This window comes from Ranitomeya variabilis, chromosome 3 (genome assembly GCF_051348905.1).
Source record: "Ranitomeya variabilis isolate aRanVar5 chromosome 3, aRanVar5.hap1, whole genome shotgun sequence".
NCBI lineage: Eukaryota > Metazoa > Chordata > Amphibia > Anura > Dendrobatidae > Ranitomeya > Ranitomeya variabilis.
The window spans coordinates 510,955,739-510,980,473 of NC_135234.1; the positions used below are offsets into that span (position 1 = coordinate 510,955,739).

General features: G+C 43.6%; 1 protein-coding gene across 1 annotated transcript in view; it reads right to left on the bottom strand.

The window, feature by feature from the left end:
* Nucleotides 1-751: 751 nt before the first annotated feature.
* Nucleotides 752-24,735, bottom strand: part of TUBGCP5 (tubulin gamma complex component 5) — a 96,577-nt gene continuing 72,593 nt past the window's right edge. Inside the window, exons 17-23 of the mRNA XM_077296894.1 lie at nucleotides 20,204-20,288; nucleotides 15,456-15,576; nucleotides 9,241-9,422; nucleotides 8,843-8,968; nucleotides 8,302-8,390; nucleotides 2,839-2,939; nucleotides 752-1,182 (exon numbers count right to left, since the gene is read on the bottom strand). Coding sequence (XP_077153009.1) covers nucleotides 1,136-1,182; nucleotides 2,839-2,939; nucleotides 8,302-8,390; nucleotides 8,843-8,968; nucleotides 9,241-9,422; nucleotides 15,456-15,576; nucleotides 20,204-20,288 — 751 coding nt within the window. The 3' untranslated portion in view covers nucleotides 752-1,135. The remainder of the gene's footprint in view (nucleotides 1,183-2,838; nucleotides 2,940-8,301; nucleotides 8,391-8,842; nucleotides 8,969-9,240; nucleotides 9,423-15,455; nucleotides 15,577-20,203; nucleotides 20,289-24,735) is intronic.

Here is a 24,735-nt window from a genome sequence, read left to right on the forward strand (position 1 = left end):
TACCAAGTTATGGTTTTCATGAGTGTACATGAGGATACTTTCAAGGTTCTAGCAATTTTCAGGATTGAATGCCCTTCCTGATTTAAAGTAGTGATGGACTGTCATTTCACCTTTATTATTCAAGTGGTTCTTGCCATATTCTGGCTTAGAACAGTTACGGAATAGGGCTCAGCACTGTATGGAACTGTATACCAACACTGGCTCTGCAAAACACGCCCAATGGCCTCAAACACTTTCTGAAGGTTGGTGATTTCAAAAATGAACTCGACAAGGCATGGAGATGCTTGGGAGAATGCCAAGGGGGTGTAGAGTTGTAATCTGAGTAAAAGGGGGGTACTTTGAGGATTAACACATTCTGGTTTATTTCACACATGTGTTTCTTTGCGCTTTGTTATTTCTTTATGTATCTCTTTGTTGTTTTTCTGCCTTTAATCTGAATCTATAATGTGCACATTTCAAAGGGACAACGGAAAACCACAGCATGAACAGGTGTGTCCAAAATTTTGGAAGGGAAAAAAAAATTCAATGCTTGGCATTTTACAAGCATTTTAACCCCAATACAAACCCTGGGAATACACTGGTAAGCAAATAGCTGCACACTAATTACAGCAGAACACAAGCATTGACTATTCAGCATCTGGAAGGCTTCCAAAACCAGGATCATCAACACTCCCCATCTCTGGGCTGCTTTATGCACCCTGCCTGGGAGATACTGAATAGACAATATGTGTCAGGGAATAAAAGACAAAGATTTATAACAAACACAAAATTTTAATGAAAAGTAACTTTACAGCAGATGATATGGTTCCAGATTATACAACACTTCTATCTTTTTAGATGAGACCAGAAATCTTTCTTGCGACTCATTAGAATATGTACAGTCTATACAAGTGCTGAATATTACATAAAAAGGGACATTTTTAACAACAAGATAAAAAAAAAAAAAAAAACAGTGGAGCAGCCTTGATAAAAAAAAGTTGCAGTTTAAACCGAAGGAATAAAAACCTCGACTTGCCTGGGTGTCCTTCTCAACACTTTTTATGGCTCCCCCAGTACTATACACAATACATATACACACACTTCAGTTCATTTGCAGTCTTGATGGAGTCTTCTTCACATCTTGGCAAAATAAGGACTAACTTTGCTCCATGCCGGCCATGAGAGATAAAGCCAAAGATTCCACTAAGACAATGAAAGTAGTAAATATAGTCAGTAACAACCTGCAAGAGTTCATTTCACAACTTTTTGGCCGTGTTCATATTCACTGCATTTTTTCCAATGTTGGTTTTTTACACAGAAAGTAAATTTAATAGTTTGAGCAATGAGGATGTGATTTCATGTTAACTATGTATTTAATACGTATTTTTGGTGTTTTTCTATTAAACGCAATCGCATATCAAACTGCCTAAAACGCATAAATAAAAACAAGCAATTTTTTTTTTTTTTTTAACAATTAAATATTTTGGGGAGATCCTCTGCAAAAAAAAAAAAAAAACAGTATGGACAAAAGCATTTACATGAAGAGGGGATGTGGCTTTAGGGTACGTTTTTACATTCCGCGGATCTATAGCAAACCCACAACCAAACAAGTCATAAAATTCCTATATAGGGCTCCTTCACAAGTCTGTAATATTTTTCATATGCAAAAAAAACGGTCCGTGTTTTGATAGATTTCATTGGAGTTTGGCCAGGGTGTCAGTTTCGAGTTTCATCAGTTTTTTTTTGATGAAAAAAATGAACTAACATAGGTTTCGCAATCTGTTTATATGGCATCCGAGTGCTGTCCATCTTTTTCACGGACCCATAGACTTGCATTGGTGAGACTGATCCACGTATTTTTGTACTGACCATTTGGTCCAATGAAAGAAAAAAAGAAAAATCAGACACATTAACTACATAAAAAGACTATCATGGGTAGAGTTCTCCGTGAAAAACATTGATAGCACTCGTACAAGAAAAAGAACATGTGAAGGAGGCCTTAAATGTGGATTTGTCACAGATAAAAACAGTTACATCATATGATGGCTCACTGACTTTGATGCAATCATCTGCCGGAAAAGATGCGGACTCGAAAGCTGAACCCACATCTAGTCCTACAGATGATGGCTGTGTTATTCAGCCTCGAGCACCTTGGTTGAGCCGAGCCTGGTTTGCGGCTCTCAACCTGTTAAATGCCACTTTCCATGTCAGACAGCAGCATTTACAGCACGCCAGCAGAGTGGCACGTCACTCTATGCTCCCATCGGCGCGCCCGTGACACAATCTCAAGGGGCTGAAAATCCCCGTGCTTGTCATGAATGTACTTCTGTGAAAGCCAGCTTGTAGCCGACGTTCATAGGAGACCGTGATTTTTGGTATACATAGCAGCACTGTATCATTGCTATGTATAGTACAAGCGATCGGATGATCACAAGTTCAAGTCCCCTAAGAGAACTAACAGATAGAGAAGGAAGTGAAAAAAATATGGTTTTAAAAATGACGGGAAAAAAAAGTTAGCGAAAAAAAAATAACTGGAAGTGCACTTTTTTCGCAATTTCAGTATACTTGGAATTTTTCATGCTGTTCGGTACATTATATGATAACATGCATGGAGTCATAAAAAGTACAACTCATCATGCAAAACAAGCCCTCATACAGCCATGTGGACAAAAAAATAAAAAAGTTAAGACTCTTGAAAGAAGGTAAGGAAAAACAAACATAAAATTGGAAATTGCCCATGGCGGGAAGGGGATTAATAACCTCATTGACAACATGGCAAGGAGTGCAAGTGTGTGCATGGCAGTAATGCTCGATCCTGAATATTGTTTGCATTTTTTCATCATTTACATATATACTTACAGTGTGGAAACGACCCTCTGCAGACGGCTTTATTTAGTACTTTCACAAGAAACTTGTGACAATTTGTAAAATCAGATTCCATTTTCAGGATAGATTCCGCTCTTAATATATATTGAAAAAAAAAAAAAATGATATGTTAGCACACGACTTTCACACATTTAACAATTCACCAAACACTTTAGGCCAGAAAGCTGCCACGTCAAACGCTTTCATTTTATGTAACACATTGAGCAAAAGCATGGGGCCTTATGGTGTTGGGACACTAGCTCTGCAAAAAATGGGCAAAAGCGCCACAGGGTCTTATCCAGGTGTAAAAAGGTAAGAGATAAGGGTGAAAGGCTGACGTGCTCCCCTTATAGGCTTGTGTGACACAACCACTATTATGGCGTAACTGACAGCTGCTGCAACATCCACAGATGATCAACGTGGTAATGTACAGACAGGAATAGTGGATTTCTACTGAGCTGCAAGATCCGAAGACAAAATTATTACAAAACGGAAAATGGTTTATTGTCAACGGGTTCAAACTTCAATATCGACTCCTTCCACATGTAGGACTCCTGAGGAAGGAGTCGATATTGACAAAAAACTATTTCCATTGTAATTACTTTGTCTTCGCATCTTGGAATCAGCAGTGCAATGGAAATCAAATATTCTTTACCTAGCTCTGACATTTGTATGAAAACTGGGTGAGGTTAGCGGGTGCTAGCCAAAGATTCACCATATTATACATCCGATAATGGCAGAAATTCTAGAAGAAATAGTCTCCAGGTCGTGGCGAGTTCATCTTTGACGCTTGTGCATAGACAGCCTAAGATGAGCCAAATTCATTAAGAGTTGGGCGCCTGTTAATGACTTAGGCATTTAATACAGCCGTCTTGATTATCACTGTGCTGGCGTAAGATGTGCCAGTCTTAATGACTTTTCCCCTGCATGCTTCCAGCACTCGGTCAAATCTACTTATCTAATCTGTCAAACCGTCTAAATTATCAACTCAAGATTACAGGACTGGTTAATACATTGTACAGAGAAGATTCACTTAGTCTTAAAGGGATTGCCAGCATAGAATGACCGTTCAAATCAAGTACAACCATTTGGTGCATCATAGCGGGCCAAACATTTAGCTACACCTTCCCACCTGCTTATTTTCCAACTATCTCTGCCCCGTCTTCTTCTTTGATTGACAGCTGTGGTTTCACAGAGCTAGAGAAGGGAGATAAGAGGGAAAACAAGCAGGTGGGACGGTGCATATAAATGCTAGCCCACGCCATGATGCAGTGAGTGCCTGTATTTGGTTTCAACAGTCATTCTGTGCTGACAAAGTCTCTTTAAAGGGAAGGTGCCATCAAAAAAATTTTTTTTACAGAAATTGTAAAAATGTAAAGAATTAATGTTTACATTTTCTTAAAAATTATTATCATTTGTTTATAATTTAGTAAAATATGAAAAATAATTTGAAAAGTTTTGGAATTTCCACTTTTAAACACTAGGGGGAGCAGCTGCTGAAATTTCAGAAAAACCTCGTGTACAACTAGCTCACATTACAGCACTGCAGTAATTATGGGCGGAGTCTGCTGACGTGTGTGATGGCTCCTCTCCTTCCCTTCTGGGTGTTTGCTAAGGGATAAGAGGATGATATTCAGGAACCCAGTGAGCAGCCATTTTGTTGGTGACTGCAGAGTAAGGCTGCCGTCACACTATCAGTATTTGGTCAGTATTTTACCTCAGTATTTGTAGCCAAAACCAGGAGTGGAACAATTAGAGGAGAAGTATAACAGACACATCTGCACCACTTCTGCATTTATCAGCCACTCCTGGTCTTGGCTTACAAATACTGAGGTAAAATACTGACCAAATACTGAATGTGTGACGGCAGCCTTAGGCTACTTGCACACTAGCGTTGTTGGCTGTACGTTGCAATGCGTCGTTCAGGAGATAAAACACATCCTGCAAAACACATCCTGCAAAGTTGTCTGCAGGATGTGTTTTTTCCCCATAGACTAACATTACCGACGCATTGCGACGTATTGCCACACGTCGCAACCACCGTGCGACGGTTGAGTCGTGTTTTGGCGGACCACCGCCACAAAAAAAATTACATGTAACGTTTTTTTTGTGCGTCGAGTCCGCCATTTTCGACCGTGCATGCGCAGCCGAAACTCCGCCCCCTCCTCCCCGGACCTTACAATGGGGCAGCGGAAGCGTCGTAAGACTACATCCGCTACCACGTCGGGCATTTCTTTCACGGCATGCGTCGGTACGTCGGCCCGACGCACTGCGACGGGCCCGTACTGACGCTAGTGTGAAAGCAGCCTTACACTGACAAGTAGACAGTCACCGAGGATGGCAGCCAGCAAGGATTCTGGGAGATATGTGGTGGAGGGAGCAGGGTGACCGCAGCGCAGAGTATTTCAGGAGAGCAGTGTGCTGGTCTATGGGGGCCCCCTGTTTGGTGCGCGGAGCAGCCAGGGATTGTACATAGAGCGCTGTCTTTTATACACATGGATGGACCGTCTGCTCCACAGAAATCCAGGAAACATTTCTGCGGATTGATGGCCTGTTCTGATCCAGACTTTGCATGCTAAGACCCCATTCCCCTCCTCAGATCCTGTCTTCTCCATCCTGTCCTGGTGATGTGTGAAAGTGAGACGACAGGCGAAGTACGGGGTGACGCTGGGAAGGAAATTTAGCCATATAGTAACAATAAAAATGAGACCCCTCTCTTCAGCAGCCTGACCAGCCCTGACTGCACCTAACTGGAGGTCATGCTGCCCCCTCTATTACCCCAGACCCGCGAGCAGGTGCTCAGCCAGAACCACCATAGAATGGGTCCACTTTCTGAAGATAATACTGCCATAGCGTTCTCACATAATACTGCCATATAGCTCACACATAATACCGCCATATAGATCACACACAATACCATCAAATAGATCACACACAATACTGTCATACAGTTCTCACATACCACCATATAGAGCACACATAATACAGCCATATGGATCACACACAATACCATCATACAGTTCTCACATACCACCATATAGATCACACATAATACTGCCAGTGTTCTCACATAATACCACCATATAGATCACACATAATACCGCCAGTGTTCTCACATACCGCCATATAGATCACACATAATACCGCCAGTGTTCTCACATACCACCATATAGATCACACATAATACCGCCAGTGTTCTCACATACCGCCATATAGATCACACATAATACCGCCAGTGTTCTCACATAATACCACCATATAGATAACACATAATACCGCCAGTGTTCTCACATACCGCCATATAGATCACACATAATACTGCCAGTGTTCTCACATAATACCACCATATAGATCACACACAATACCACCGTATAATTCTCACAATACTGATCAAGCATAATCACCACCATACAGATCACATAATACCGTCATATAGATCTCACATAATGCCATAATACAGCATGACCCCTGCAGCTCCTGTTATCGCACGCATTGAGTTGTGTGTGTAATGGGGAAAGATATGCAGGGGGGAGAGGAGTGCCTGAGAGGATTAGATACACGGTTCACCAGACAGTATCACACAGGATAGGATTAGATACATGGCTCAGCAGTCAGTATCACACAGGAGAGGATTAGATACACGGCTCAGCTGTCAGTATCACACAGGAGAGGATTAGATACACGGCTCAGCAGTCAGTATCACACAGGAGAGGATTAGATACACGGCTCAGCAGTCAGTATCACACAGGAGAGGATTAGATACACGGCTCAGCAGTCAGTATCACACAGGAGAGGATTAGATACACGGTTCAGCAGTCAGTATCACACAGGAGAGGATTAGATACACGGCTCAGCAGTCAGTATCACACAGGAGAGGATTAGATGCACGGCTCAGCACAGTATCACACAGGAGAGGATTAGATACACGGCTCAGCAGTCAGTATCACAGTATAAAATTAGATGCATGGCTCAGCAGACAGTATCACACAGTATAGGATTAGATACACGGCTCAGCATAGTATCACACTGGAGAGGATTAGGTACAGGGCACAGCAGACAGTATCATACAGGAGAGGATTAGATGCATGGCTCAGCAGACAGTATCACACAGTATAGGATTAGATACATGGCTCAGCATAGTATCACAGTATAGGATTACATGCATGGCTCAGCAGACAGTATCACACAGTATAGGATTAGATACACGGCTCAGCATAGTATCACACTGGAGAGGATTAGGTACAGGGCACAGCAGACAGTATCATACAGGAGAGGATTAGGTACATGGCACAGCAGACTATCATACAGGAGAGGATTAGATACATGGCTCAGCACAGTGTAGTGATAGATACACGGTCTGATGTCCTTGATCAGTGGCTGCAGTGAGAGGCAGGGTCGGGTCGGAGCAGCACAGAGATTCTCCCCCTCCCCCGCCTGTTACCTCTCTGCAGCTCCTGATAGAGGACATCAGACCCCAGCACTTCACCCTCTCTAGCGATTCTAGAGATTGAGCCAGGGCACCAGGCAGCAGAGGACAGGGAACGGCCAACTGCTGACAGTGTGAAAGGAGAGGCAGCTGGAGCTGCCCCTCCAACAGCACAGTTCTCAGTCACAGTGGAGCTCACACACTGTGGGCTGAAGAAACATGGCGCCGACCTCCTGCCTCTGCTGTGATGTGGAGACAGCCCAGGGGGCGTGGCCAGATCAGAGCAGGAGATAACGCGGTCGGCTCCCGACTGCTGAGTCCTATGCACAGGGCTGCCGTAAATGCAGAGTGGAAATGTCGTGCTGGGACTCTTACACTCCTGCAAAGCAAAATGGCGGCGCCCAGTGGCTGCAAAAATTATTAATAATAAAAAAGATATTAAGGTTAAAAAAAATAATTTTGTATTAAAGATAATTGTTTATATAAACAATCATTTTTAATGCAAAAACAAAATTGCGGCACCTTTCCTTTAAAGGGAACCTGTCAGGCGATTCATACTGCCCGGCAGCATGAATCACAGCCCGACTGCACTATTGCAGCCAGGAATATATTTTTATCTGAAATGCTTTCACCGTTTCAGAAATGAGTTACTGTAAAGTTCGGCAGCATCAGACAAGTCTCATCTCAGGCTATGGTCCTTGGCCGTCTCTTCCCAGCGCCACAGCAGGTGGGTGACCGATATCTCCCTCTGTACCTTTCAATCACCTGCAGCAGGGCCAGGGACGACGCTGGATTAGTCTAGTCTACAGCCGGATCTTTAAAGAATATCTTGTCTGAACTGCCGGCGCGTTTCAGAGAACTATGTACGTGGCTGCTATGGTGCCCCCATGCTGTGATTCATGTAGCCCGCGGTTTGTGCTCCCTTTAACTCACCAGCCATCTAATGTAGCCACACTCTCGTCAAGGCCAATGTCAGGGGGAATGGACAAGCATGACCAGCTTTAGTTTCAATTTTCCATCATTTTACTTACTTCCATGCTCCAAAACCTGCATGCCAGCGGTCCGCAAACATCAGCACAACGTTCATTACTTTCATTATTGCTTCTTTTACAGAGCTCACCTGAAAGGAAAAGTAACGGCACATTCAAAAATATTTAACTATCAAATTCTATGGAGAGCAGGGTTTTTTCAAGTAAATAAAAAAAATAAGTCTTAAATCAAGTGTGAAAAGGAAGCTAAAAATATGTCAAATGTATAAATATGCGCACCCTTTATGTTACACATAAGAAGGGGTAAGGACAAGAAAGGCATCTACTGTGGCTACCGAGCTGGGCCACATTTAGCCATCTGGATGCCCCATTAGACACAATTTTCAGCTGACTCAGAATTTCAGGCTCCTTACATCAATTAATAACTCTTGCTCCTAATTTAGGTTGGCAGATTTAGTGAATCTACAGATACAATGGAAGCAGGAATCCTCAGTAGCCCGCCAGTCTCAGGATGAAGGAGGTTTTCCCAAATCAGGTAGTCATATAAACAAATTTAAAAAAATCCAACATCCTCTTTTCCTACCTTTTCCCTTAAAAGACACCGATCATGAATGGTAGACAGATATCTATAATGAATTTTTATTAGTTGGTCCAGATCTTTTGCTTCCTCTACTTGATGTTGAAATTCCAGTCCTGTGCTATGAAGAATCTATAAAAAATATATATATTCTTATTTAATAAATGCACAGGTCCTTCTGACTTACTTTTCCTTATTATATACGATTTTGGAATGCGATTACGGCTATTCATAAGTAAATCATGCATTTCTACTTAAATACAAAGATTTGCATCCATAGAATATAAGAAAGGATTACACTGTAGAATATAAAGCTGCACAGCAGTCATTAAACCGCCGCAAATGTGTTACGGTGTGTACTGCCCCATCCTTCTCCCTATATTACTGATAGATAAAATGCCAACCCTCGTCATCATGTAATTGTGTAAGCTGTTGACAAAATGCATAAGCTTGACTCGGAGGAGAAACATGCGATGGATTTGCTGTTCCTTAGATTCCGTTTGTGTTACTAGATAACCAAGAAGATGTTGCTGCACAGATCTGGATTCATTCTTTGGAGATTCCTTCTCCGCCATGCTGGCAAGTGCTGTGAAAATATCAGTAATAAACCATTACAGGCATAACAATATTGACTTCATTTAACCCCTTGGTGACTGAGCCAATTTGTACAATTCTGACCACTGTCACTTTATGTGGTTATAACTAGAACACTTTAACGGATCCCACTGATTCTGAGATTGTTCTTTCATGACATATTGTACTTCCTGACAGTTGTAAAATTTCTTCGATATTACTTGCTTTATTTATGGAAAAAAAACGGAAATTCTGCAGAAACTTAAAAAAATTTAGCAATTTTCAAAATTTTAATTTTTGTGCCCTTAAATCAGAGAGATGTCACACAAAATACTTAATAAATAATATCCCACATGTCTACTTTACATCAGCACAATTTTTGAAACCAATTTTTTTTTAAGTTAAGAAGTTATAAGGGTTAAAAGTTGACCAGCGAGTTTTCATTTTTACAACAAAATTTATACAAGGTTTTTTTTTTTTTTAGGGACCGCATTACATTTGAAGTCCCATTCTAAAAACTGCACCCCTCAATGGGCTCAAAACCACATTCATGAAGTTTATTAACCCTTCATGTGCTTCACAGGAACTGAAGCAATGTGGAAGGAAAAATTAACATTTAACATTTTTTCAAACATTTCATTTCAGAACCAATTATTTTATTTTCACAAGTGTAAAAAGAGAAAATGAACCATAAAGTTTGTTGTGAAATTTCTCCTGAATATGCCAATACCCCATATGTGGGGTAAACCCCTGTTTGGGCGCACGGCGGAGCTCGGAAGGGAAGGAGCGCAGTTTGACTTTTTCAATGCAGAATTGGCTGGAATTGAGATCGGACGCCATGTCGCGTTTGGAGAGCCCCTGATGTGCCTAAACAGTGAAAAAAAAACACAAGTGACCCCATTCTGGAAGCTAGATCCCCAAGGAACTTATCTAGATGTGTGGTGAGCACTTTAAACCCCCAAGTGCTTCACAGAAGTTTATAACGCAGAGCCGTGAAAATAAAAAATTATTTTTTCCACAAAAATTATATTTTCGCCCCCAATTTATTATTTTCCCTTGGGAACAATGAGAAATTGAACCCCAACAGTTGTTGTGCAATTATTCCTGAGTACGTGGACACCCTATATGTGGAGGTAAACCACTGTTTGGGTGCACGGCAGAGTTCAAAAGGAAGGAGCATCGTTTCACTTTTTAATCTCAAAATTGGCTATAACTGAGAGGATGCCATATCGGGTTTGGAGAGCCTCTGATGTGCCTAAACAGTGGAAACCCCCCACAGCTGAGCCCATTTTGGAAACTAGACCCCTAAAAGATTTTATCCAGGGTATATTGAGCAATTTGAATCCACAGGTACGACACAGAATTTGATAACAATGTCGTCAAATTGAAAAAGTTCATTTTATTCACAAAAATCTTATTTTAGACCTGATTTTCTCACTTTTGTCAGAGATTACACCAAAACGTGGACCTCACAATTTGTTACCCACTTTCTTATGAGCATGGGGATATCCCATATGTAGTCAAAAAGGTCTGTTTGGACAAATGGCAGGGATCGGACAGGAAGTGGCACAATGTGACAAATTTGGCTTTATTTGAAAGATTGTCATATTTGCAGAGCCTGTGTGGTTCAAGAGAAAACCCCCTTTAATGTCTTTTTTTTATAAATTGTACCCTCTAATCTATTTATCTAGGGAGCTAGTGAGTAGTTTGATAGCAATTTTTTTTATGGAGTTCATGCAACAGAAGTTTGAAAATTTACAATTTGCATTTTTTTTTCACGGTCTCTTATGATTCTTTTTTGTACGTTCTGAGGAACACACTTCAAATTTTATTGCACTAGTTTTTATGTGTTCAGAAATATATCCAATATGGCACCAATGTGAGTACTGGACACACGGCTGTGCCTATAATAATAGATGGCACACCATTTGGTCTTTAGGGTAAAACTGAAGTTTCAGGACCCATTCAAAGCTTACAGAGACATTAAGCAAACAAGAAAATCCTTCCAGGAATTATTACTCACAGAGGGCGGCATGCTCCTAAAAACAAATTGGCTGATTATAAAACTTTGTCTTGCTAACAAAACAGTTGTCCCACATTTGCGTGTATTGTAGCAGGAAGAATAAACTGTACTGGAATGAAGGGCAAAATGTGGAGGAAAATGCAGCCAACTATGTGACAAAGATGAAAGAACACCAGCAGCTAGAATGGCAGACAATTTCAGAGACTGGTCGTACAACGTTCGTTTAGCTCCATCAATCCCTATATGAGAGACGATTGTGCCAATAAATGTGGTACACCATGGCAGATGCCCACCCACCAAGGTAGGAACTGCTATATGCACAAAACAAGCAATTCTCTACAGAAACCGTAAAGTATTGTCTGGTACCAGAGGTTGGGCAAGAACCATACAGTAAAGCCCATAGTGTAGAAGTTGGAACTTCCTCATTATTAGAGATCCTCCAATAAAATGATCATGCCTGTATCACCAACATAAATATAAATGGAAACAAAAGTTGTGTGTAGCAAGACAGTTGTAAAAACAGTCAAAGTTAGATAAAATGGTCAAAATGGTTTGTGAGTAATCAAGTCCTAGAATTAATTTTCATTTGGCCTGAAATTCAAGATTATTTGTGGGGTCTACACTCTGGAGTGTACAGACGTGGGTACGTGGATGAGAATTTGTTGGAATAGTAGTTTGGTATGTGATTAAGTCCTGGAATTAATTGTGAAATGGGGTAAAATGGGATTGACTGATTAAAATATTCTCTTAATCACTTGTTCCATAAAAAATTACTCTACTGGGGCCCACTAAGCAGAAAATATAAATTATTGAAAAAAAAAAACCTAATAATTGTAACGTGTGGTAGGTCTCAAAACAGGGAGAGATACAAAGGCCTGGTAGGGATGGGCACGTGGGGCAATAGTACCGGGACTCCTTCTACCGTGCTACCTACAAACTCTGCATCTCTTTTGGGGATACTTTTGGGTGGGAGTGACAGGGCAAGAAAAATGGCGCTCTGCAAGTCTACAGACATCCTCAGACGCGAAGGTTTCCCCCTATGCCATCGCCTCAAATATGAGATCCTCAACAATTATTTCCTGGAACGGAAGGAAAGTGAGCGGTCCTTTTTTTATACAGTACGAAACTGTTATATGTAGTAATCTGGATGAGGTAGATTGCTACCTTTTGTACCAGGCCTTGGTCTTCTGCTTCACCAGGTATGGTTGCAGAACCTGGTCTGACAGGTCAACGCCACCCATACATTTGTTGTAATCTGTGACAGATTGGTTTGTCTGTCCCTGGTGGTGCCCCTGTCTCTGACCGTCACAGTGGTGTCCACATACAGTGTGGTCAGAATGTAGATGTCCTTCCTGTCATTCCACTTCACTGCAAGAAGTTGATCACTTGTGAGTGACAATGACGCCCCTTCACCAAACGTCTGGACACCAACTGTGACGGAAACCCCACTCTGTTTTTCTGGACTGTCTCACAGGCCCCTGCATTTGCAACATGGAGGGATTTGTATAGGGGGATGCTCGTGTAATAATTGTCCATATACACATGGTACCCTGGATGGAGAAAGGGCGTCATTAGCTCCCAGACAATTTTTCCTGGGATGCCAATTGTCTGGGGGCAGTTTGAGGGGTTGATTTGGCAGTCCCTACCTTCATAGATTAGGAAGGTGGAAGTATACCCCGATGAGCTCTCACATGTTTTATACAGTTTGCCACCATATTTGGTTCGTTTGGAGGGGAAAAATTTGCGGAATGACAGACGACCCTTGTAACTCTTCAAGGACTCGTCGACTGCCACATTTTTGCTCTGGGGTATAGGAATTTAGAAATGAATTTTGTAGGAGGGAAATTAGGGTTCTCAATTTGTTTAGCCGATCATAGTTTGGGTCAGTTCTTAGGGGGTTTGGGAATTATCACTGAAATTGAGGAATCTCATTAGGGCTTCGTAGCGGACTCAGAACATGACGACTGCAAATACAGAGGTGCTGTGGACAGCTTTTGTTGCCCAGTAGGAGCGGAGTTTTTTCTTTTTTTTTTTTTTTTTTTTTTTTTTTACCAATCCCATATTCAGGGTAAGGCCCAAAAGTTTTTTTGGTTTTTTTTTTGGGGGGGGACATTTGTGGGGATCCAGTGGCTTCTTGGGAGACATATTGTCGGCATATAAGTTTGTTTGGATGGTGATCAATTGTAGGACTTCTGGGCTACCGAAAATTTGGAAAAAAAATCAACGGGGATGAAATTGGTGACATTTAATTTTATTCCAGGGGCTGCAGGAAAAGTGGGAATTTGATGGGAAAATGAACTGTCATGATACCACAGCGGTGGGGGGACTGCGGTACTTGGTCCTGCCTATGAAGCTTCAGCAGTGACGACTGGCTCCGCTACCATCGGGCTGTGGGATCCTGTAGAGGAAGCGTCGTCGTCACTACCTGAAAACTGCTGCATTTCAGAGGCAGATTCCGTTTCACTGCCGGAGCAAAGCAGGCTGTACGCTTGCTCCGCGGAACATTTATTTAATTGCCTGCCTATCAAAAAGCTAACCCTAATCTAACATTAGTATTTTTTTTACCCTAACCCTAATAAACCTAACCTTAATAAACCTAACCCTAATAAGCTTAAGCCGAACCACAAATTATAAAAAAAATAAATATTTTTTTTTAAACTCCCCTGACAACAGGGATGCGGGGATTATGCAGAATCAGAGGTTTAGGAGGTTTATGGATGCAGAAATTATTATTTTGTTTCTGACAGGGCAGCACTCAGATGTAGAGTATCTCTCTTTTCTCCCAGAACAACTAAAAGGAGAGAAGAGAGAGGCACATATTTACAAATATTGGGGGATTTTAAGCACTGTGATCACAGTAATCAAAAGCCAGCAGCCAATGAGAAAATTTTCCTCGGTTGCTGGGAGCAGGGGGCAGATCTTTGCGGGCACACTGCGCATGCGCCTGCCATTTTCTTTCTCCAGGAGGAAGGGGTCCGGGGAAACACTGATCCGGTACCTAAGGTACCGTGGGGGGGGGGGAATTGGGGGGACCCCATTTCTCTCCTCACTGATATGTCAGATCATAGAGGAGAGGGAGAGAGAAATGGATTTTAAATCGGATTTTTTAAAATGTATTTATGTCATTCGGTGAATAACGGTGATCACATAACTGAGGTCAGTAAAAACTGACCGAATCATGTTCTCTGGGGTCTCCACTCCCCCCGGGAGCTGAGACCCCGGAGATTTTCCAATGTCGGGGGGCGCTATCCACTTATTTCTGAGGAATAAGTACTCTTAACTGCCGCTGTTAACAAGTGTATCGGCGGTTGTTAAGAGGTTAACATTGATGGCCTATCTTAAATGATGGCATTCATCCACTAACAGTGGAGTCATGGCACGCTCTTGAATGTACTGATTACAAGTTCCACACACAAGCACATAGACACAACTGGGTTGAGTAATGCTGTGAAGGGGTTTCTCTGCTTCAGTCATTTCCTAACTACTTCCGTTGTGCTGACTGAGGATGGGGGAAGTTCCCATGGTCAGACTGAGTAATCACATATTGGTGGCCTACCCCAAGCACAAGGCATTCATGTAAAACTTTATCAAAACCCAAGTAAAGGGATCTCCTCAAGTTATCCCTGATAGATAGTATAGGGGTTTATTTACTAATTGCTGAGGGTCCGAGCCCCATTTGAAAGGAGCTGGAGTCGAGGACGCAAACCTCCCCTTCATTCATTCTCTATGGGACTGCGGGTCACAGCTTAGTGCATCACTTGGCTATCTCCTGTATAGAATGACAGGAGAGAAGGTGCGCTGGCTCAACCTCTGCCACATTCAGACACACATCTTCAGAACCCAATTTTAGTATCTCAGAGGTCTCCTGCAGCTGGACTCCCAGCGATCAGTAAGATAATTCCTATTCTACTTACATGAGATAACCTAGTAAGCTATGTCAACCGGTTTAAGTTAATACCTTGGTAAAACTTTTCACAACTATTCCAATTCTAATAAACCTTTATAGAATGAAGGTGTTCTTACCATTAAATTGCAGGACGTCCAAACTGTATTTTGCCCATTTTATCAGTAGCAAAAGCAGAAAGATCTGATTATAAATCTTTTGGCACTCTGAGCTTATAACAATATCAACAGGCCAAGGAACCTAGACCAAAAGGAATAAGACGGGCAGATGAGAAGAAACATTGCATATCTAGCAGCAAGACCTTTAAACCCAACATAAGGCTGATTATATGCAGCCAAAAAACCAAACTACGATATACCGAGATCCTAGAATCTAAGACAAACCAAAACCAAACAAGGATCCCTAAAATATAACTTTTATTAGAGCAATTTAAAAATAGACTTTATTTATGAATATTAAAAGGTAAGAAGGCATCAAATGTACCTAAACCACCCTGTATCATACACTAATGAAACCTGCCTGACAGTGGAGGTAGGCACCCTACTTTACCGCGGTAGGCGCCCCCACTCCTCGAAGGCTCACCCTGTTGTTGCCCTGAGAGCTCCCTACAATAGAGGAAACCTAGTAAGCACTACAACAGATCACTATAGTAACACCTACCTAACAGTGGAGGTAGGCACCCTAAGTTGTTGCGGTAGGCGCCCCCACTCAGCGGTGGCTGACCCTAGGGTCCCTTACTAGCCCTGAGCTCAGGAAAGATACAAGATAAATGTCCCAATACACCACAGGTACCCGTAAGAAGTAAAAAACAGAAAAAAATGGAAAAAATAACCAGAAAAAAATGATCAAAACAAAACCAAAAAATGATGTGAATACATTTCAGAATACTGTAGCCCAGAGGAATAATTTGTAGGATACTCTGGCTAAATAACCAGTAGTCTGACTAGTCCCATAAGAGATCACGGGTAACCAGAGTGTAATAATACACTTTAATCCGAATAAATAATTACACAGGTCAACAAAAAAAAAAAATTTTTCTGGTGTCCAAAATATTTTAATGAATTTGGGGTATTTTTGGGGTGCTGATTCTGAATATGTCATCAGTTTTGCCAGATTGGCTCAAGTTTTTGAGATTTTTGGTATCTTATTTATAGCACTTGTTGGTAAATGCGACGCATCATCTCATTAATTTCTTTGGATTAGTACTTGAACTGAGCAGTTCTCAATATAGTTTTGTGTTAATTAGTGTTCTAAAAGTTTGTTCATAGCTTGATTTTTGCACTAACTTTATGTTGTTGTCTGTTTTCCAGTGAAAAGCATGAACTCATCAAGAAGAAGTTGTCTTAACGATCCAGACTCATTCTGTTACATTTGTGGTGAATACACACTGCCAAAACATAGAAGAAACATAACAGACTTCGTAAAAAAAGTGTATTTTGCCTATTTTGGGGTTATGCTTGGGGACCAAGACAAGTTTTGGGCACCACACATAGTGTGCAAAGCATGTATCGAATTATTACGAAAATGGAGCAAAGGACAAAGAAAAAGCTTCAAATTTGGTGTTCCAATGGTGTGGAGAGAGCCAAAAAATCATCATGATGACTGTTATTTCTGTGCAGTGCAAGTGCAAGGATTCAATAAGCATAAGAAACGAAAATGGGAGTAACATGGAATCTGCAAGAAGGCCTGTCCCTCATTGTGAAGATGTGCCTGTACCTGTGTTTACCATAAATAACAGTCATCATGATGATTTTTTGGCTCTCTCCACACCATTGGAACACCAAATTTGAAGCTTTTTCTTTGTCCTTTGCTCCATTTTCGTAATAATTCGATACATGCTTTGCACACTATGTGTGGTGCCCAAAACTTGTCTTAGTCCCCAAGCATAACCCCAAAATAGGCAAAATACACTTTTTTTACGAAGTCTGTTATGTTTCTTCTATGTTTTGGCAGTGTGTATTCACCACAAATGTAACAGAATGAGTCTGGATCGTTAAGACAACTTCTTCTTGATGAGTTCATGCTTTTCACTGGAAAACAGACAACAACATAAAGTTAGTGCAAAAATCAAGCTATGAACAAACTTTTAGAACACTAATTAACACAAAACTATATTGAGAACTGCTCAGTTCAAGTACTAATCCAAAGAAATTAATGAGATGATGCGTCGCATTTACCAACAAGTGCTATAAATAAGATACCAAAAATCTCAAAAACTTGAGCCAATCTGGCAAAACTGATGACATATTCAGAATCAGCACCCCAAAAATACCCTAAATTCGATGAAATATCTTTGGCACCAAAAATGCTGTTGACCAGTGTTATATATACTTCCAGCACAAAGATACCTTCCAACGTGCAAATATAGAATATGCTGTCAGCATTCCTCTATTAATCTAGAGAGATATAACCTTATCTTGCAAAATAGTGCTCAAAGATGAAGAAATGAACACTATATAACACTAGGAACTCTATTAGTCTAATGGTTCACAGGCTCAATAGCCAGCATCCAATATGCCAAAGCAAGACAAAGGTGTAAATAATTAGGAGAGAAGACCTCCTGGTAGTAGGGACATACTACCAACCACTCGTGGTTAACAGTTATAAAGGAGAATTAACCCAGCTCACTTTAACATATACATTAAAGGACTCAATCGTCCTGCTGATATATACAAACAAGAGCAGTTGCATAAAGTATACTTATCAACATGCTGGGAACTTCCATCTTGTTCGTCCCACTACTGCCCCAGATGAGGATGGTCTCGGTGGTCAGCTACTCTCACACAGTCCCCATACAATGCCCGACGCGTTTCCCCCCCCTTTTGGGAATAACGGGGGTTCATCAGGGGTAACACAGCCACATACACCAATGAAAAAATAGAGGAGCTGTAAGGCTGTGGCTGTGTTACCCCTGATGAACCCCCGTTATTCCCAAAAAGGGGGGGAAACGCGTCGCTTTGAAATTATTCCTCTGGGCTACAGTATTCTGAAATGTATTCACATCATTTTTTGGTTTTGTTTTGATCATTTTTTTCTGGTTATTTTTTCCATTTTTTTCTGTTTTTTACTTCTTACGGGTACCTGTGGTGTATTGGGACATTTATCTTGTATCTTTCCTGAGCTCAGGGCTAGTAAGGGACCCTAGGGTCAGCCACCGCTGAGTGGGGGCGCCTACCGCAACAACTTAGGGTGCCTACCTCCACTGTTAGGTAGGTGTTACTATAGTGATCTGTTGTAGTGCTTACTAGGTTTCCTCTATTGTAGGGAGCTCTCAGGGCAACAACAGGGTGAGCCTTCGAGGAGTGGGGGCGCCTACCGCGGTAAAGTAGGGTGCCTACCTCCACTGTCAGGCAGGTTTCATTAGTGTATGATACAGGGTGGTTTAGGTACATTTGATGCCTTCTTACCTTTTAATATTCATAAATAAAGTCTATGATTATATGCAGGATAGGATTTTAGATAAGAACAAGGTTTGTATGTACTGGCTACAATATGGCGTCACCTTATAACTCGGTACGAGGCCGGGTATGTACTGGCTACAAAATGGCGTCACCTTAGAACTCGGTACGAGGCCAGGTATGCACTGGATACAATATGGCATCACATTAGAACTCGGTACGAGGCCGGGTATGTACTGGCTACAAAATGGCATCACCTTGTAACTCGGTACGAGGCCAGGTACGCACTGGATACAATATGGCATCACATTATAACTCGGTACGAGGCCGGGTATGTACTGGATACAATATGGCGTCGCCTTATAACTCAGTACGAGGCCAGGTATGCACTGGATACAATATGGCATCACATTATAACTCTGTACGGGGCCAGGTATGCACTGGATACAATATGGCATCACATTATAACTCAGTACGAGGCCGGGTATGCACTGGATACAATATGGCGTCACCTTATAACTCGATACGAGGCCGGGTATGCACTGGATTCAATATGGCATCACATAACTCGGTACGAGGCCGGGTATGTACTGGATACAATATGGCGTCACCTTAGAACTCGGTACGAGGCCGGGTATGTACTGGATACAATATGGCGTCACCTTAGAACTCGGTACGAGGCCAGGTATGCACTGGATACAATATGGCGTCGTCTTATAACTCGATACGAGGCCGGGTATGCACTGGATACAATATGGCATCACATAACTCGGTACGAGGCCGGGTATGTACTGGATACAATATGGCGTCACCTTAGAACTCGGTACGAGGCCAGGTATGCACTGGATACAATATGGCATCACATAACTCGGTACGAGGCCGGGTATGTACTGGATACAATATGGCGTCACCTTAGAACTCGGTACGAGGCCAGGTATGCACTGGATACAATATGGCATCACATTATAACTCGGTACGAGGCCGGGTATGTACTGGATACAATATGGCGTCGCCTTATAACTCAGTACGAGGCCAGGTATGCACTGGATACAATATGGCATCACATTATAACTCTGTATGGGGCCAGGTATGCACTGGATACAATATGGCATCACATTATAACTCAGTACGAGGCTGGGTATGCACTGGATACAATATGGCATCACATAACTCGGTACGAGGCCGGGTATGTACTGGATACAATATGGCGTCACCTTAGAACTCGGTACGAGGCCAGGTATGCACTGGATACAATATGGCGTCACTTTATAACTCGGTACGAGGCCGGGTATGTAAAAGATACAGTATGCTGTTACCTTAGAACTCGGTACGAGGCCAGGTATGCACTGGATACAATATGGCGTCACTTTATAACTCGGTACGAGGCCAGGTATGCACTGGATACAATATGGCGTCACCTTATAACTCAGTACGAGGCCGGGTATGTAAAAGATACAGTATGCCGTTACCTTATAACTCAGTACGAGGCCATCCAATGTATGTACTGGAAGTTTCTTTTTAGCCAAATCAACATTTTCAAAGAAGATGGATAACCTGTATGTGAACAGACAATTTTGAGAATACAAGAAATAGGCCCAATGCTATCGTATTGGGAGTGCAGTAAAACTAACATCTGTGTATCAGTCCAAATAGAAGAAAAAAAAAATGAATGGCACTGAGATAAATGTAATGAGTTACTTACTGGTATAGAGGGATACATTCTGAATCATTGGCACATTATGGGAGTAAAGTCACTTGGTGCTTGCCAGGAAGAAACATGTAGATAAATCCAAACGAAGAGGAAAGCAGCAACACTTCCGTTTTGTGATGAAGAAACCTTAGTCCTTTATTTCCACTATGAATTCATGGACAAGGTAAAAAAGGTGACATTCTGGACCCGTGGAAGCGTGGTTAACGCGAAACAGCCGTCGTCCTTCTTACTTGCACTGTCCCTGCCCTGTTTACCTTGTCCATGAATTTATATTGGTATTAAAGGACTAAGGTTTCTTCATCACAAAACGGAAGTGTTGCTGCTTTCCTCTTCGTTTGGATTTATCCAACATCTGTGTATGCTTAGTGGTGCTGACAGGAGCAGTGGTAATATTTTTAGTTATTTTTTTGTTGAGTACAGTTAAAATGGCACATCCATAAGCAGTGCCTCAGTGGTATGAAGTATGTACATACCAGTAGTAGAGAGTACTTGCGTGTCTCAGATAGCAGACACAATTGTTATACAGTATGGGACTGTGTTGAATTTGCTGCTGGCTGAGGTAATAAAAAAGGAGATTTTTGTGTACTCACCGTAAAATCTCTTTCTCTTAGCCTCTAATTGGGGGACACAGGACCATGGGTGTTATGCTGCTGTCCACTAGGAGGCGACACTATGCATAATCTGAAAAAGATTAACTGTGGCTCCTCCTGTGCAGTATACACCCCTGGACGGCATCAGCCTTCTCCAGTTTTGTGCCAAAGCAGTAGGAGGAACGTAACATGAATAACATAATTATGCCTGTAAGAAGGCAACTATGTACGAGCTCAAGAAACAATACGAGAACTCAGTTACAACAGCCCGGAAAGGACAACAGGGTGGGAGCTGTGTCCCCCAATTAGAGGCTAAGAGAAAGAGATTTTACGGTGAGTACACAAAAATCTCCTTTACTCTGTCGCCTCATTGGGGGACACAGGACCATGGGACGTCCTAAAGCAGTCCCTGGGTGGGAAGCAATGGACGAATATTGTGCAGACAGGCCCGTACACTTAGGGCACCGCCGCCTGCAGGACACGTCTACCCAGGCTCGCGTCCGCTGAGGACTGGGTATGAACCCTGTAGTGTTTAGTAAATGTGTGTAAGCTAGTCCAAGTGGCCGCCTTACACACTTGTTGTGCCGAAGCCTGGTGCCGAATGGCCCAGGAGGCCCCTACCGCCCGTGTAGAGTGTGCCGTAACACCGGCTGGAAGAGGAGAATTCTTAAGGCGGTACGCCTCTTGTATGGTGGATTTGATCCACCTGGCAAGAGTAGCTTTGGAAGCTGGCCTACCCTTGTGGCCGCCTTCCGGAAGGAGGAAAAGAGAATCAGACCTCCGGAAGGACGCAGTCCTAGACACATATATATGCAAAGGCCTGACAAGGTCAAGCGTATGCAGAGTCTTCTCCACTCTATGAACCGGAACCGGACAAAGGGATGGTAGAGAAATTTCCTCATTGAGGTGGAAGTCGGACCAACCCTCGGAAGGAAGGATGGGACTGTACGAAGAACTACCTTATCCTCGTGAAATACCAGGAAAGGCCATCTGCAGGAGAGTGCTGTCAGTTCAGACACCCTGCGTAGTGAGGTGATTGCCACCAGGAAAAAAAACACCTTCTGGGAGAGAAAGGCGGAGCCGGACCCCCTTAAGGGGTTCGAAGGGTGGTTCCTGCAATGCTGTCAGGACCAGGTTGAGGTCCCACGTTTCTAGTGGTCGTCTGTAGGGGGGAACTAATCGGGAAACCCCCTGAAGGAAAGTCCTTACTTGCGGCTTGGTAGCAATGCGCTTTTGGAAAAGCACTGAGAGGGCTGACACCTGGCTCTTAAGCGAGCCCAATGACAGCCTGGCTTCCAGACCCGCTTGGAGAAAACCAAGAACTTTGGGTAGGGAATAAGGGAGTGGGATCTGGCCACGAGATTCGCACCAGGTAAAGAAAACTTTCCAGGTACGGTAATAAATCTTGGCAGAGGCTGGTTTCCGTGCTCTGATCATGGTTCCAATGACATCTGCCGAGAGCCCTGCCTGGGTTAGAACCCAGGTCTCAAGGGCCACGCCGTCAAATTGAGAGCCCCTGAGTTCTGGTGGTAGAACGGCCCTTGTGATAGAAGATCGTGGCGGTCGGGGAGACGCCAGGGAGCGTCTGCTGTGAGTTGTACGATGTCGGCGTACCATGTACGTCTGGGCCAGTCCGGTGCAATGAGGATGGTTGGAACTCCCTCTTGTTTGATCTTCCTCACCACTCTGGATATCAGGGGGAGAGGTGGAAAAAATATACAGAAGCTGGAACTGGGTCCAGTCCTGAACCAGAGCGTCTGCTCCGAGCGACCGCAGATTGTGTGTTCTGGCAATGAAGTTGGAGACCTTGGCATTGAAATGGGATGCCATTAGGTCCACATCCGGGGTCCCCCAGCGGAGACAGATCTGTTGAAAAATTTTCGAGATGGAGAGACCACTCTCCCGAGTCTATTCCTTGTCGGCTGAGGAAGTCTGCTTCCCAGTTGTCCACACCCGGAGCGTGGACCGCCGAAAGGACCGACCCTGTGTCCTCCGCCCAGCGGAGGATATGTGGCACTTCCCGCATCGCTTGGGTACTGCGGGTCCCCCCTTGATGAGTCACATATGCCACAGCCGTGGCATTGTCCGACTGTATCCTGATGTGAGAGGCTGCCAGTAAGTGATGGAAAGCCCTCAATGCCAGAAGGATGGCACGAATTTCCAGGATGTTGATGGACATGGACGCTTCCGCTGAAGACCACTTGCCCAACAGGAGCCCGCAGCTGGGCTGGGGTCCCTGGATGCAGGCGCAGTGTGCTGGCCCATTGCTGGGAGCTGTAGGATGCTGCCTGTACAGGCCCTACCTGAGGTGTCTCAACCTAATACCCCCAGAGGGGGATAGGGAGGGTGCTGTTGTCACCTTCAGGGGCCTTTATCCTCGCCTCGACCTCAATCCAGAAACCAAAGGGAATTGGGGAATGGGGGGGGGGGGGATCTCGACTTTGAACCAGCACCCGAGGGACTGGGGAAGGAGCAGCATGGGGAATAGCCATCTCAACTTCAACTGGGCACCCCATAATAGGGGGTCGAGGAAGGAGCCATGCCGGGAGTCTCACAAGAGACCCTCTTTCTTCATCTGCTAGTCGGAGGGCCAGTGCCTTATCCTTGGGAAGGAGCACTAGACCCCTGGAAGTGTTGAATAACATTCCCAGGAAAGTCAGGGACTGACTCGGGGTTGGTGATGACCTTTGTAGGTTGATTAACCAGCCCATGCGACTGAGAATATCGGTTGTGATTGAGACGCTGAGCTCGCATTCCTTGAAGGTGGGAGCCTAGATGAGTAGGTCGTCCAGGTATGGAACGACTACTATGCCTCTAGAATGCAGGACGTCCATGGTTGCTGCCATGACCTTGGTGAAGACTCTGGGAGCCGTGGCGAGTCCAAAGGGGAGAGCCACGAATTGGTAGTGGTCCTGGCCTATTGCGAACCTGAGAAACGTCTGATGGGCAGGTGCAATGGGTATATGCACGTATGTCTAAGGAGGCGAGATATTCTCCCTTCTCCATGGACGCAAGATGAACCGAAGGGACTCCATGCGGAAGTGACGGACCCGTACATATTTGTTGAGCTGTTTTAGGTCTAGTATGGGCCGTACGCTGCCTCCTTTCTTGGGAACTACGAACAGATTGGAGTAGAACCCTCGGAAGCGGTCGGTCGTGGGTACCGGTACTATGACTCCTGATTAACAAAGCGAGGAGACCGCTTGGTGGTAGGCTCGAGCCTTGGCTGGTGGTTTTGCAAAAGTCGGCCGCCTACTGGTGTGGTGTTTTCCGGAGTCCGTGAGTCATGAGGAGGAGAAGTCTGGATTTTCCTCCTCTGGGCTTAGACTGGCCTGCTTTTGACTGCCAGGTCTTGTCCGACCTTTGCGTCGATCGTGAGTTGTCCCTGCATGGGGAACGGTTACGATTTTGTACCGGACGTGAGACGGACCAGCCGGAGGAATTCCGAAAGGATCGGAATCGAGTTTGGTTACGCTTCTTGTAAGTGCGTTTAGGTTTCAGTTGGGGAAGAGAAGTACTCTTACCCCCTGTGGCGTTGGATATCATAGTGTCCAACTGTTCACCGAAACGACTCCCACTGAGGTAGGGGAGGTGCGTGAGGGACTCCTTTGAGGCTGCGTCCGCTTTCCATTCCCGCAGCCAGAGGATACACCGAATCGTGATGGCATTTGATGCTATCCCCGCGACTCCCCTTGCTGAA